General features: G+C 43.7%; 1 protein-coding gene across 1 annotated transcript in view; it reads left to right on the top strand.

Annotated features, from left to right (window-relative positions):
• tox (thymocyte selection-associated high mobility group box) overlaps positions 1 to 1172 on the top strand; it is a 47742-nt gene extending 46570 nt beyond the window's left edge. The window contains exon 10 of the mRNA XM_037788360.1: positions 325 to 1172. Coding sequence (XP_037644288.1) covers positions 325 to 361 — 37 coding nt within the window. The 3' untranslated portion in view covers positions 362 to 1172. The remainder of the gene's footprint in view (positions 1 to 324) is intronic.
• Positions 1173 to 14021: the final 12849 nt, after the last annotated feature.

The following is a 14021-nucleotide window of genomic DNA, read 5'->3' as shown; positions in this document are numbered from 1 at the left end:
ACCCAATTGTCGTGATAGTATCGCATCGGGAGATAGGTAAATCGTCCCAGCTCTAATAGTTACGGATATTACATTACATTTCTGAAAATAGATCCCCCAAAATCTTACACACTGGTCCTTTAACAAAGTCACGTAGTAAAATGTCTGTTGCCTAAAAGCAAACAGAGTAGCACCCTTCTTCTGGCTTCTTGCAGCCAGCCCCATACATTATATGGAAACTATGGGACACATGTCAGATCCAGTAAATACCATCGCACCGCTTCCTTTAGCCCATTGTTTTGCCATCTTTTATCCTCACGCTTCGTTTCTCCTCTCTTCCTGCAGCGGTCTGCAGAGAGACAAACCTCTCTATCTGAGCTAATCTCAGGACAAAGTGACACCAAACACCTTCAACTCAAGCCCTTCGACTGCCTCTAGCCTCATCTCTACGTGAACCCAGGAGGTACCCCCGAGGACTCCACCAACACACCACCTACCTACACCTGGACTAAACTAGAGTTCGGCACTTCAAACTGAAGCCCAAGCAGTAGAATAATGCGACATGTGTCTGTGTGTGTTACTACCATGTCTCCTCTAAGGGACAACAGGCCAGTGTTTAAGAACAGGAAGTTTGTGCATGTCCCTCAGCTGCTCTGACATCTGTTATTGGCTGTATTTTGTTCTACTGACCATTTACAGCAGAAGTTATGCTTTGAATAGAAATGATGTATTCCAGCGAGGTACAGGTCCTGTGCTGTAAACCAAGGCCCTGTTCAGACCTGGTATTAACATGCGTCCTCAGTGATCCGATCACAAATGGACAGCTCTAAGTAGTACAGGTGTGAATGTGCTCAAGACGCATTGAGATCGGATCTTTCAGACCACATTCAGAGGTGGTCTGGGCTGCATATGGCCACAGTCTTTTAGCAGTGAATGTGTACGGGAATCTGTCCTGGGCCACATTAAGGACCGCCTACTCCACTGACGTCCTGCTGGGATCCGCGCGTCTCTCTGCGTCAGACAGATGCGAGTGCTTGTCTGCCTTGCAGCATGGAAACGTCCTCTGTGCTCTACTGTATCCTGTCGGTACAACTGTATTTTATTAAAATATATCTCATCTATAGGCTACATATCTACAGACTATCGGACTAGGCACAGGAAGTGCATTATTATTATTATCATACTGTCGGAGATGTGTCGGTGTTTTTGTTCCGCTGCTTTGCACGGAGCTGACACCCGACCGCCCGCTCGCTCTCTCTCCTCCCCGGCTCTCTGAATAATATTTTGATGTTAATAAAATGTACCCGAAGTCACGAATATGTAGGATATTACTACTGACATTCCTGTAGTATTACGTCACAACGTCTGCTGTATTAGCCGTGTGTTTACTACGTGTTTATTAGCATATAGAGATGGAAGTGAGATCCGATCACTCATGTGGAGACGCATTCTAACGCCAGGTGTGAACAGACGTACTTAAAGCTGATCACTGAGGACGCATGTTAAATACCAGGTCTGACCAGGGCCCCCTGATAATAGGTGTATATACTCCAACTGTTTAACTTCCTGTCTGCCCTAACAAGTCCACATCGGTGACGGTGTTAACCGTCGGTTCCAAAAGGCTCTGAAGAGCAAGTGTAAATTACTGTAACATAATAGTTTGAGCTGTCGATTTAAAAAAGCCAATTGACTTGTTTTTCTTTTGACCTCATAGTCGCTGAGTCCTTCTACGGCCAAAGTAAGGAGACGATAGGTTGATATAACCAAATACGACACAAATAGTGTCGTCCCCCCCGCTGGTTCTTTAATTATATGAATTTAAAGCTTGGATTTGATGCAGTACGGACTGAAGTCCCTCACACAGAGAGTGAGTGATAATGACTGAATTCACACTGCTTTATTCAGCTAAAGATAAATAAGAGGAAACGGCACCTGAAGCAGTTTTGTTGTTGCTCTTTTTAACCAGGCGCCGGCTGTGAATAATTGTGTACGATTAAAGAAGTTGTATTGTCCTCTTCGCAGCGAGGCTCAGATCTGCAGGGTAGAAATTCAATGTATTTTAGTCCTTGAAATAATGAAAATGTCAAACAATTCTTTGTTGGAAAAGAAAAAAAAAAAAGAGAAAAGAAACAAAAAATACTCCTTTGTACGATGACAGCTCCTCCTCCTGGCATATGTCTGTTGATAATATTGATTTGGATCCAAACTGTGTGCGTGAGTGAGCGTGCGTGTGAAGTGTTAATGAGAAGGTTGCATGGTCTCTTTTGTCATCTCTATTTCTCTGTGCACAGAGGCTATTTAAGAAACTATAACTGTTGCTGGGTTTGGCTGTTTTAATGTTGTTTTTTTTAATCAAATCAAGTTTTGTTTTAGTGTTAATGATGATGATGGTGATGATGATGATGATGATGATGATGATGATGAGAGACACGTCTCTCTCGCTCTGTATCTCTTTGTATTAATGTGTTTTTTTTGGCAGATGAAAGGACTCTGGGCAACAACAACCATGAAGATTTTCTTATTTTTAGATTCTAATAACGTGTTTGAGAATAAAGTCAGCGCTGCATTTGATGTGCAGTCATTACTCCAACAACCTGCCTCTTTTTTTCTCCTTTTGTTTATTTCTCAACACTTTGTGACAGCAGCTCTAATTAACGGCACATAATAATGTAAACCTTTACAGGCTCCTGCGACACGGTACACTTTGTAACCCGGCCTTTTGCGTTTATGCAAAGCAGCCGAGCTGTAATTGCAAAAACAAATGTCTTTGAAGTCTCGGAAAAATCTGTATTTTTAACCTCCTGTGAGCTCTGATCGGATCTTGTCAAAATAGTTTTAACGGAAATTTCATTACAGGCTGGTTCTCAACACTTTGTGAGCCACGTGAGCCATGTGGCTGAGCTAGAGATGGAAATATCAGAAGGTCGATCCAGACTGAAACACCGTGGGGCTGATTACATTTTGTACTGTATCGATGTTTATGGACTCTAGAGGAACAATCCTACACTGTAAGTTATTTCACTGTTCATTCACAGTAAATTACAGGCTACTAGTTGCATTACTTTCACAGTACAGTACTGTATCATTTTTGCAGTAAGGTATTGGTTAAATGACAGCTGTATACTGTGACCTCACAGTTATGCCAGTATCTTACTGTGATTTAGCAGTTTGCTGCTGTAGAATAACTCTATTTAACTGTAACTTCACAGTAAATGTTTAGATTACTGTGATTCAGCAGTATGCTGTTGTAGAATTACAGTGTAAACTGTAAAAATATTTGACTGACAGTAAATTACTGGATACTAGTTGCATTAATGCGACTCAGTAGCCAGTACTGTGCTGTTTATTTATAAATTTACACTTTAAAACGTACTGTAAAATACTGAAAAACAGTTTTATCCGTTAACCCATCAATAACTTAAAACATTGAAAAATTACACAAAAAATAAACACAAAAATATGATACATTTTACACATTCATTTAGCATGTAGAGAAACCTCTCCTGATGAATTCACAGTATAGCTTGCAGTAATCACGGCTGTAATAAACTTAACTTCACAATAACATTATGAATACTGTATTATATTGTGAATATCACAGTTAAGGCCAGTAATGTAATTTATTGCGAATTATTACAGTTGCATCTGGTGAAATCCTGGTAATAATTTACAGTGTTCTGACTTTGGTGATCCTCGATTGCATTTTGGTAGCCGATATTAAATGTAGCCTACTGGATGAATTAATCACTGTTGTGATCATCATCTGACTTTTCATCTAGCGCTGTCATCAGGTCAAAGTTTCACTTTATGTTATGACCAAATACCTGAAAACTCAGCTGTAGCAAACTTTAGCATTTAGCTGGAAGCATCGCTGTGACTCCTCACAAAAATGTTGGCAACATTTTGTCTGGGCCCCAACCAATTTGTGCATCATGTATTAGCATTCGTTTTACTGAAAGATATGAAAACCCAGGTGGTCGTTTAATAGCACAACAGCTACAAACAAAGGTAGCTGTATTTGACATCCTGAATTATTATTGCACAAAAATATATATATATAAAAGCTTTTGTGTCTGAAAATGTAAAATAACAAAAGGAAAGTGAGGCAACTGTTGGCTAACAAGTTAGCTTTAAAAAAATTCTCAAGGTGATAATAGAAGGCTAAATTCCCGCCCCTTCCGATGGACCACCATGGCAGCACGCCGGTCACAGCGCATCGGAAGACGGTTAGACATGTTGCCGCCGTTTGAAATGCAATTTTGGACGTTTTGGAGGTGCGCCGTCCACCAGCACCGACACCACACCAGGCTGCACTGTGATTCATTTATTTCTCTAACAGGACTTTTTTTTGAGCTGAAAGTTGTGCTCCCCATCATTCGGACCTGTTAGAGGCCCGCAAACCTCCGGTATCGGCTGCTTTCCGTTAATTTATCTCCAGCAGGAGGAGACGGTAAAGAAGAGAGCGAGTGAGAGAGACAGTCAGTGTGTTGTTTTGTGTAATCCACTGCGTTAATTTCACCCGTTCACCCGTCACACACAAATGCCATAGTGAAAATAAACACACTAAACTAAGGTGGAGGAAACTAAACAATAAATTAAACCCCTCAGTTAGATAATGCAACAAGTTAGTCTAGCTAACTACACCTAACTAGTTAACTAATTAGAAGACAAACTGACAAATACGCAGATTTATCAGTTTGCTGCTCAGACTCAAACAAGCATGAGTGCACCTGCAGCATGGAGGATGACCTTTGACCTGCAGCTTCTACTATAGTCATACGTCATATTCACATTTTACCAACAACCTTCTTATTTTTTTTTTTTACTTTGAGCACAAATGTTATTTATCAAAAAAATAAAAGGCAAACAGTGTGGCTGGTGATGACTGAAATAAATATGAATATGGCTTTAACCAACAGGAGCTCCTTTCTCGCTTTAATCCTCATCTTGATGGTTTTTGGTCTGATTGACACTAGTGAGCTTAATGATTAGTAATTAATTCATCTACATCTGGTGCATAATGAGGAGTAGTGACTGTTCCAGATGTGAGGGAGACACATATAGTTTTGACATGTGAGTCCATTATTTCCATTTTCTAGTAGAAACGAGCCTACAGTGGGTGTGGGGGCGCGTCAGAGCCCACCAGGCATTTCTTCTCTTGCATTCAACATTTGCATTTCATACACACACACACATACATACTGTACATGCCTGGGGACACAGTTACATTATTGCTAACAATATGAGGTGTTGGTGTCAGTGCAGGCTGGTATTTAGTCACATCAATCAGTCATATTACCTCTTCATTTGTCTGTGAAAAGGTTTTCACTGGGTCCTGTTCCCCAACATTAACAGTGTTCTGTGTCAGCTTAATTGTTGATTTCAGTCTATTTATTTGATACCATGTCAAGTAGTGTGTATAAATGACACAAGATGGTTTAGTTTGTTTTATAGGTTCATAGGATTTTGTAGTCCTGCCTGGATATCGGGGTGGATCAGCTGCTCAGCAGCTCAATCAAGGAAAGTGCAAACAGGTTTGCCTCATTCTGTCCTCTGAGCAGAGAGGAGCTGGGCTCTGTTAAGATGTAGGATGATATAGGTGAGCTAGTTCTGCAGTAAATGACATTATATAATGGTTGGTGTGCTCATCGGTGTGTGTGTGAGCACCCCTATAGACTGAGATGTCAGCAGTAACTTAGAGATCTTGTATTAATGGTCTGTTCATTATTCTGTGTGAATTTGGAGGCCTGCTCGGTTTAGCTCCCCCTATACTTACCTGGTCAGGTGGTACGTTCCAGGTAGGTGAGGCTGAGGAGATAAAATCTCATTTACTGGAGTAACATGGGGTGAAAGATGGAGGTGGCAGCTTGCTGTGAGGCTGCAGATTTCTTTTGTTTGGTGTTTTTTTGGTTCAGTTTAAATGTAGTTTTATTGAATTTCCCGGGTTTCATTTTTGCTCTTTGTTTCAGTGAACTTTTTGTTATCAACCTGGTTCTTCAACATCCCTTTTTTAGAGTGCCAAACCAACTCATCTGGCCTTTATTTGCGCTACATTGTCTAAATGGTTTCATACTTTCATCTATTTCCAACAAAACTGATTACTACCACTGTCAGTAGTTAAATCTTAATCCTCAACTGTCCCCAAGCTCTGCAAAATATCACACTTTTTCTGTTTTTCCTATAAGTGACAGCTGGATATGAAACCAAATATGAGAAACTGCTTTGATTCTGCTCCGTCAGCCTTTCTTAAATAAATGTTGTGAAATAATTTGTTCAGGCAGATTCGGTACTGTTCTGCTTTAATTACATTTTGTGTCCAGAAAGTGCCATTTTTTTCAGTTCAGTTCTCAAAGCTTCCAGCTCCACTGAAGACCAGTCAGCAGGTCCACACTGACCCCTGATGGCAACAACAGAGAGCTGCAGCTAGTTCCTCATCCAACTACACAGTTCACCTTTGAGTTTTAAATCAACAGTAAACTGGTATTTTGGGGTGTTTTAAATCACTCTGAATCAGCTGTGCTGCCGGTCCCTCTTGTTTTCTTTTTGTCATTATTATTATTTCTAGGGAATCTGCCTTCCCATGCATTAAAGGGACTATTTGTAACTTTCAGAAATGCTTGTTAACAGCGACACCTTTGGTCGTTAAATCAATGAAATTCAGCGTCCGGCTCGAGCTTGCTCGCTCTACATAGACATGAACGAGCATCACTCAAAACAGTGAGGCGACACACGTCAGCTAAAACCACAATATCACTCTATATTTCAGCTGCTTGGCAGTAATGTTAGCTGACCAGACGAAGGTCTCTCCATTAATCAATGCTGATCCTAGTGTTGGCTTTTCCTGCTTTAGCGTCGGTGCTGGGGCTCTGAAGCAGCGGAGCTCCGCAGCGAGTAACGCCTCCCGACTGCGCCCGCAGGAAGACGCCGGCACCCGGTCGGAGGCGATAACGTTTCTCGCTGTGGAGCCCCGTCACTTCACAAGACACGTGAAACCTCTGTTGGTCTGGAGGAGCTGCAGCAGTTATTTCTGCACAAACGTCCACTGTACATTCACTAGATATTCTCAGAGCTAAACTAACTCTTCTGCAGTGTGGAGTGAGCGCGCGTTCACGTCTAGAGGTGGAGCGAGACAGCGAGAACGCGCGCGCTGTCTGAGTGAAGACGAGCAGGCAGAGGAGTGGGGACGCCGGCAACACGCGAGCGCGCATATGCGAGCGCGCATGTGTCCCGACCTGGTACATTTATACGCTTAGAAAGTTACAAACAGTCCCTTTAACTGATTTGGTGTTTTTGTAGTAATGATGAGCCACTATTTAACTATTTTACCAATTTAAAGTGGTGAGATGAAATAGGTCAACATATCCAAAATGATCTTGTATACAAACATTACTGGTTGCGTGTGCATTCAGGGGGGAAAAACCACTTTGGCAGTCGACCGTTGTAATCAACGTATAGATTTCTCATTGTTTGTACATTCTTGTTGACTATACTAGACCCCAGATACCATTATCATATGACGTATTAGTATGAGATTTGTTTATTATTATCAACTGTTATGAAACGGGTAACGTTGGATTGGGGGGACCAGGATCTGTTCGGTTCGGAGTGCCGCCGCCAGACACTTTTCCGTGCCTGTAGCATTTTATCATCAATAAATCATTGATGAATTAATTGACGGTCGACTACTTTGTGTACTATCTGGGATGGGAGACCCGCTGTAAAGCTTATGGCACAAAAGAGAATGCTGTTGCAACAAGAAACAACACAAATTCTATCAAGGAGACAAAATGGATTTGATAAGAATTCACCGATGTTAAAATGTTAAAATACTGACCACAGGCAGCACCTTCAAACAACAGATCACAGTGACTCAGAGGGTTCGAGGAAACACCAGCTCCGGTGAAGACGCTCAGACGGTAAAGGTTTGGTAAGCGTAAACTGAACTGCAGCTGTAGGCAGCATTTAGAGGCCCGTCAGTGTGACCATGTGAAACCCAACACACTGCAAACAGCCGCCCTGGTGCCAAAACAGAAACCCAACCCAGCAGTGACACACCGAGGCCTCGGCAACCTGCTACAATCAGCACAGAGGTCAAAGTCACTGCTGGTTCAGTTTGTTTCCTGTTCAGGTTCATGGGTTGCCTTCATCACTGAACTGTGAGGAGTATTGCACTCGGACTGTAATGGATGTCACTGCTGTTTGTCTCAGTTTTTAGTCCATTTAGTAGCTGTTCTTGAGCTTTATACCGCGTCACATCATCTTTATTAGCAAATGGAGTTAGCTTTAAACTTACTGACGATCATGCAATATGATCAAAAGCTCCTGAACAGCTGCCAAATGGACCCTAGTGGGAAGATTGTTTTGTCGATGGCCGTTTCTAAGATCAAGATTTAACTTTGAAATTTCAAAATACCAGCAATGATTTTTACTCAAGTGAAATTCACTGATCCAGCTGAAAAACCCAGCCCAGTGTTGCCAACAATCTTCCAATGAAAGTAGCAGCACCAACTCCAAAAGTCCCTCAATCTGGAGAGAAAGTCACCAGACAGTCCGTCTCTTCAGGCCTCCCTCCAAAGACACTCCCCCAAAATGATCATTATGAATGTAAACGGCTTGTTTGAGTCCTGCGACAGCCACAGCTTGATTGCTGTCTGGTTGTAATGAGAATGTCAACTAATATAACCAATGTTTTTGAAGCTAATTACCAACCCTAAGCCTTAAGTGCTCTAAATTTGATCATGTGGTGTGGTTGAAAGCTCCAGCACAGGCCCTAAATGGACCTCACGGTTTGATTTTTATCAACTGCTGTTACAAAGATCAACAATGAACTTTGAAACTTGAAAATAACCAGGGTTTTCTTTACTCAGTGTTTATAATATAAAAATAAAACTACACTAAACATCTGTAAAACACCCCAAAATGACATTTTTTTAGCAGTTCATAACATTAAAAACGTATAAAAGCATCAGTCTCAGCTACAGTATTTACTGCATCGGATGTAAAACACTTCCGATCCATAAAATTTCATCCGTCAAATGTGGAGTTTGCATGTTCTCTCCGTGTCAGCGTGGGTTTTCTCCAGCTTCCTCCCACAGTCCAAACACATGCAGGTTCATTGTTGACTCTAAATCGCCCGTAGGTGTGAATGTGAGCGTGAATGGTTGTCGGTCTCTATGTGTCAGCCCTGTGATAGTCTGGCGACCTGTCCAGGGTGTACCCCGCCTTCGCCCAACGTCAGCTGGGATCGGCTCCAGCCACAGTCCCCCCGCGACCCTGAACGGGATACGCACTTAAAGATAATGGATAATATGAGCTAGCGTATTTTCTTCTCCAGTGCGGTGAGTGGTCGGTCAGACGTCTTCTCAGGAAGCACCAACCTCAGCTTCCTCCTGGGGGAGGCTCCTCCATCCTCCGACAGGTACTCCTGCTGCAGCAGTGCAGCAGCAGCATCCCCTGTGGAGGACATACTGGGTGCAGAAACACCCGATACAGACACATCTGCTGCCTGCATGCTGCCTCCTGACCCTGCAGCAAGTCCTTCAGTTAGAGCCCCACCCCCGGCTGACATGTGGACTGTGGACCCGCCGTACCCAGTCTCTGTCTGACTGTTATTGTTTGACAGATTCTCTACAGTGGTCGCTGGTCCGGAAGCCTGAGCGGTCAAACCTTCTAAACTTGGAGGTGCCGGAGTTGGGAGAGCGAGGCTCTGATGTACTCCTTCCCCGGTCTGAAGACCTGGTCCCTGGGCTGGTCTTGCTACAAGAGGAGAGCTGTCAGGAGGCGGTTTGCTCTGCAAGAGAGACTGCACAGGTGCAGGATTAACAGCTGTTAAACTCGAGGCGAGTCCTGCAGCAGGCTGAACAGGAGAGGTATGCATTGCACTTGCTTGCAAAGGGTTAGCATGTACAGCTAGAAGAGAGGCAGCCGGAGACATGAGGCCTACTCCAGGTTGCCTGCTGAAGATGTCTGGGGCACCACTTGGAGCCATGTTGGGCCCACTGGGGAACAGTGCGTTAGATCCTGGGGCCACGGTGTTGAGCAAAAAACTCCCTCCTTGGAGAGAGAGGCTGCTGCCAGTCAGCTGCGAGCCCGTCGAACCAAGCAGGGAGAGGTTGCGATTGGCCGAGAGTGATAAGGGATGCTGTGAGGAAAGCTGAGCAACCGTTCCAGCTCCCTGATACTGAATACTCCCACCCTGCATGGTTTGACCCTGTCCAACGGCATGAGCAGAGGTGGACTGGTCAGCAGCGTTGGTAGTATCGCCAGGTTGGGAGTTCTGGTCCCCTTCTGTACTTCCCTGGTTGCCTTTTTCCTGCTTAGACGTCTTGCTTTTCTGTCCCTCTTCCTCACCATCTTCAGTCGATCCTTCAGTCTTGGTGGATTTCTTCATTTTCTCGCTGCTACCCTTCGTTTTCTTACCTTTCCCTTCCCTCTCTCCTCTTTCTTCTCCATCCTGCCTTCTATCTTTACTCTTCTTCGGGCTGCTTTTCTCGGAGTGGCCCAGCTCGCTTTTCCTCTTTGGGTGGATTTTGCTCTTCCGTAGCGGGTTCAAGTTTAGTTTAACCTTCAGTAACCGGCTCGACTGGACCTTAGCCTTGTGTCTTCTCGCCTGTCCTCTCTCCTTGTCTCTGGAGCTCCTCGCTTCCTCCTCACTCTCGTCCTCGCCTCGACCGCCTCTTCGCTCCAGGTCAAACGTTACATTTCTCGTTTCTCTTCTCGACTTCTCTGCGTTCTGCATCATGTCAAACTGATCGTGGTTAACGCTCCTACCCCTGTCGATCTGTCTGTACTGAGAAGGGAAGCCATCAAACCGCGGAGCAGAGTCCTTCATGTTGGTGTGAACCCTAACTTGTGTCTCTGGTGGTCTGTACGTCCTGTGGCAGCTCTCACAGTGTAACGTGACGTCATGTCGTCTGCTCTTACCATCCGTGTCAGTCCTGTAGCCTTCTCCCATGTTTGTCTTATAAGCAGCCAGGGTCTCTGGTCTCTGACCTGAGGTTTCTTTCCGTGGATGAGAGGACGAGTTGGTGTTGCCACGAGAAAGAAGCCTGTTAGGAATGTCCTTGCTGGATAGTACCTGCTGAGTCTCAAGCCTCCTCCTGTCGTCCTCTGTCATCATCCTCATTCTCCTCTTCTCTCTGTCCTCCTCAGTCTCCATCCCTCCGTTCATCCTGTTGTTCCATCTCGTCGGGTTCAGCCCAGTCCCTCTCTGTCCGTTGCTGCTACAGTCCGGGCAACTAAAATGGCCGTTTTCATCGGCTCTGGACCTAAACTGTCCATCTGTCCTTGCATCCAACGTCATGACTTCCCTGTCTCTATGTGCTTGCAAGAAGAGTTCCCTCCTCTTTTCACTAGCATCTATGTGATTGACGTGGTGATTCGCCACTGTGCTGCTTCCCTCCTCTTCTTCTTTCTGTCTTTTACTTTCTTTCAGTTTCTTCCTCCGAGACACTTGATAGTAGATCAGGACAACCAGCAGGGTCAAGCCAACGCCACCTGAAGCACAGCAGGACAGATAGGACTTTAAACAGTGATGTCTTTAATGCCCAGTTTTGAATTTGACCGGCTGAGCACAGATGCACACAGCTGTAAACAGAAGCACATGAGCTCCAGTAAGAAGTCTCAATGGAAACTTTGTGTTTGAATTGTTTTAATTTTTCTGTTCTTGAAGTTGGAGAAGTTTACTGCTGTATGGTCAAACGTTTGTTGGTTTTGTGGGCTGAAGTTATTCATGAGATCATACGTTTTTCTGTGATCTAATTCTCTTTTTGATGAATTAATAAACGACATCATGGCACAGATAAACTCAACAAATCAAACCATTTCCTGTTCATTGTGTTGTGTATCATTCTCACCAATGAAGCAGATGACTGCAGCGATGGCCAGATCCCGAGCGTACCGTTGAGGTGTCACGCTGTCTCTGGCCTCTATCTGCACCGTGATGTTCTGATTGGACGGGACACAGTTGGCCTCCGTCAGCTCCAGGACGGTGGTTACGGCCGGGTTGTCGGCGCTCACACAAACCATTCTACGGCCATTATAGAGGGTCTGAGAGCAGCGGGGCGGGGAGAGGGAGGGAAAGATGTCAGGGTTAAGTCGGCTAGTCTTCTATTGATCATTTAAAGGACAGAACCTTGAAATAAGATGAACAAGTAAGCTGGTATCAGGAGAAAACTTGATTCAAAATCCTCCTCCCTATTGAGTGTAATCTCCTCAAATTGCTTATTTATTATACCTGTATCTTCAAACATAATAATTCTAGTGTGGCAGTTCCTGAACAAAGTGAAGCTGCATTGGAAACGTGTACAGGTTAAAGAAGAGAACTGCTGCACCTTGTCTGGTTGTTGTATGAAGTTGGACAGGAAGGCAGCCAGCTCCAGCAGCTGACAGGAGCAGTTCCACGAGTTGAGGTCCAGGTTGAGGTTTGTCAGCCAGCTGAGGTAGGAGAATGCTTCAGCAGGAGCAGATCTCAGACGGTTTCTGGACAGATCCAGAGTCTGCAGGCTCCGCAACCCACCGAAGCTAAGATCATAAAACAGGATATATATATACTGTATAGGGCTGCCAAAGTTAACACCATAATAGCACGTTAATGCAAATTTGTTTAAATGCAAATGCATTAATTGAGTAACTTGCGATTTAGGTTGTCCCAGGCTCAGTTTTAAAGCTAGAGTGAAAATACTGGTAGCATATAAAACTAAAAGACCTAATGAATCCATCGGTACCAACCATGTCATAATAGCTTGTCGCAAAAGAGGCTAAATAACGCTGCCAAGTTGCACTAAATTTTGGCGAGGGAAAACTGTCATGGCCATTTTCAGAGGGGTCCCTTGACCTCTGACCTCCAGATCAGTGAATGAAAATGGGTTCTATGGGTACCCACGAGTCTCCCCTTTACAGACATGCCCACTTTATGATAATCACATGCTGTTTGGGGCAAGTCATAGTCAAGTCAGTACACTGACACACTGACAGCTGTTGTTGCCTGTTGGGCTGCAGTTTGCCATGTTTTATGCTAAATGCAGTACCTGTGAGGGTTTCGGGACAATATTTGTCATTGTTTTTGCACTAAAGGAAAATGCGGAGTAAGACATCTAAAGAACGGAAAGGGTTTCGGTAGTAACATCACTAGTGGCGTCTGTTGACGGGAACAGGAGGTCACAAGGTAAAAAAAAACAACACCTAGGAACTAGCGTATCGCAATCGGAAAACACTCGTGGAACTAAAAGCATTACCAATGGAAAAGAAAATATATATTTATCAGATTTTCCTCTGATGGGGGGGGGTTCAGAAAACATTTCTGACATTGTCCGAAGAGAACAATAGAGGGGAAACCCCTGATGAAGACAGGGCGAGTAATGACTGACTCATGGTGGCTACACACAGAGCGTTCATATCTTCACACAGGTGTGGTTGATGACAGGATTTCAATATGAAAAGTACTGCGGTAAAATTCTGAATCTGTTCTTGATATAAGTCTGGAAAAATCAGCATTTTTTTTGCATTTTTTGTATTTCATGAATGAGTCTGTATAATTGTCATGGAATTGTAGATGTTAAAATTTCCATTTTGTTTTTTAGGTCTTTCCACAAGAATCGTGCTGACTGTGTTTATGATGCCAATGTGGTTACTATCCCTCAGACTCACCCTTTCATAGTTCATGAAAGTTAATTGTAATTCGCCTGTGGAGAGAGAGACGGAGAGCATTTTCAAATCAAACTCAAATTATTTCGACCAAATTGCTAGAACAGTCCAAAAACTAACCGAGACTGTTTTGGTGAGTTTGATTTTGTTTCTGTTGAGTTTTAAATAAGATGTGTTTTACAATGCTCCACCACTCGAACACATCACCCAGCTGAAACTACGGGGGCGCCGCGCGGCACACACACGCCAACGGAAAAGAGCCAAACTCAACGTGCCACACACGTTTTACTGGCAGCGCCTGCAACGGTAAAAACTAGGGGAAAATATTTTTTTTAAGACAAGACGATAGTTGCATTAACTATTTAAATAATAATAAGAATAATTTAATAACAATTTGA

Source organism: Sebastes umbrosus, chromosome 12 (genome assembly GCF_015220745.1).
Source record: "Sebastes umbrosus isolate fSebUmb1 chromosome 12, fSebUmb1.pri, whole genome shotgun sequence".
Lineage (NCBI taxonomy): Eukaryota > Metazoa > Chordata > Actinopteri > Perciformes > Sebastidae > Sebastes > Sebastes umbrosus.
Note: the sequence above shows the minus strand (reverse complement) of the source record. Positions and strands in the feature narration are given on the sequence as shown.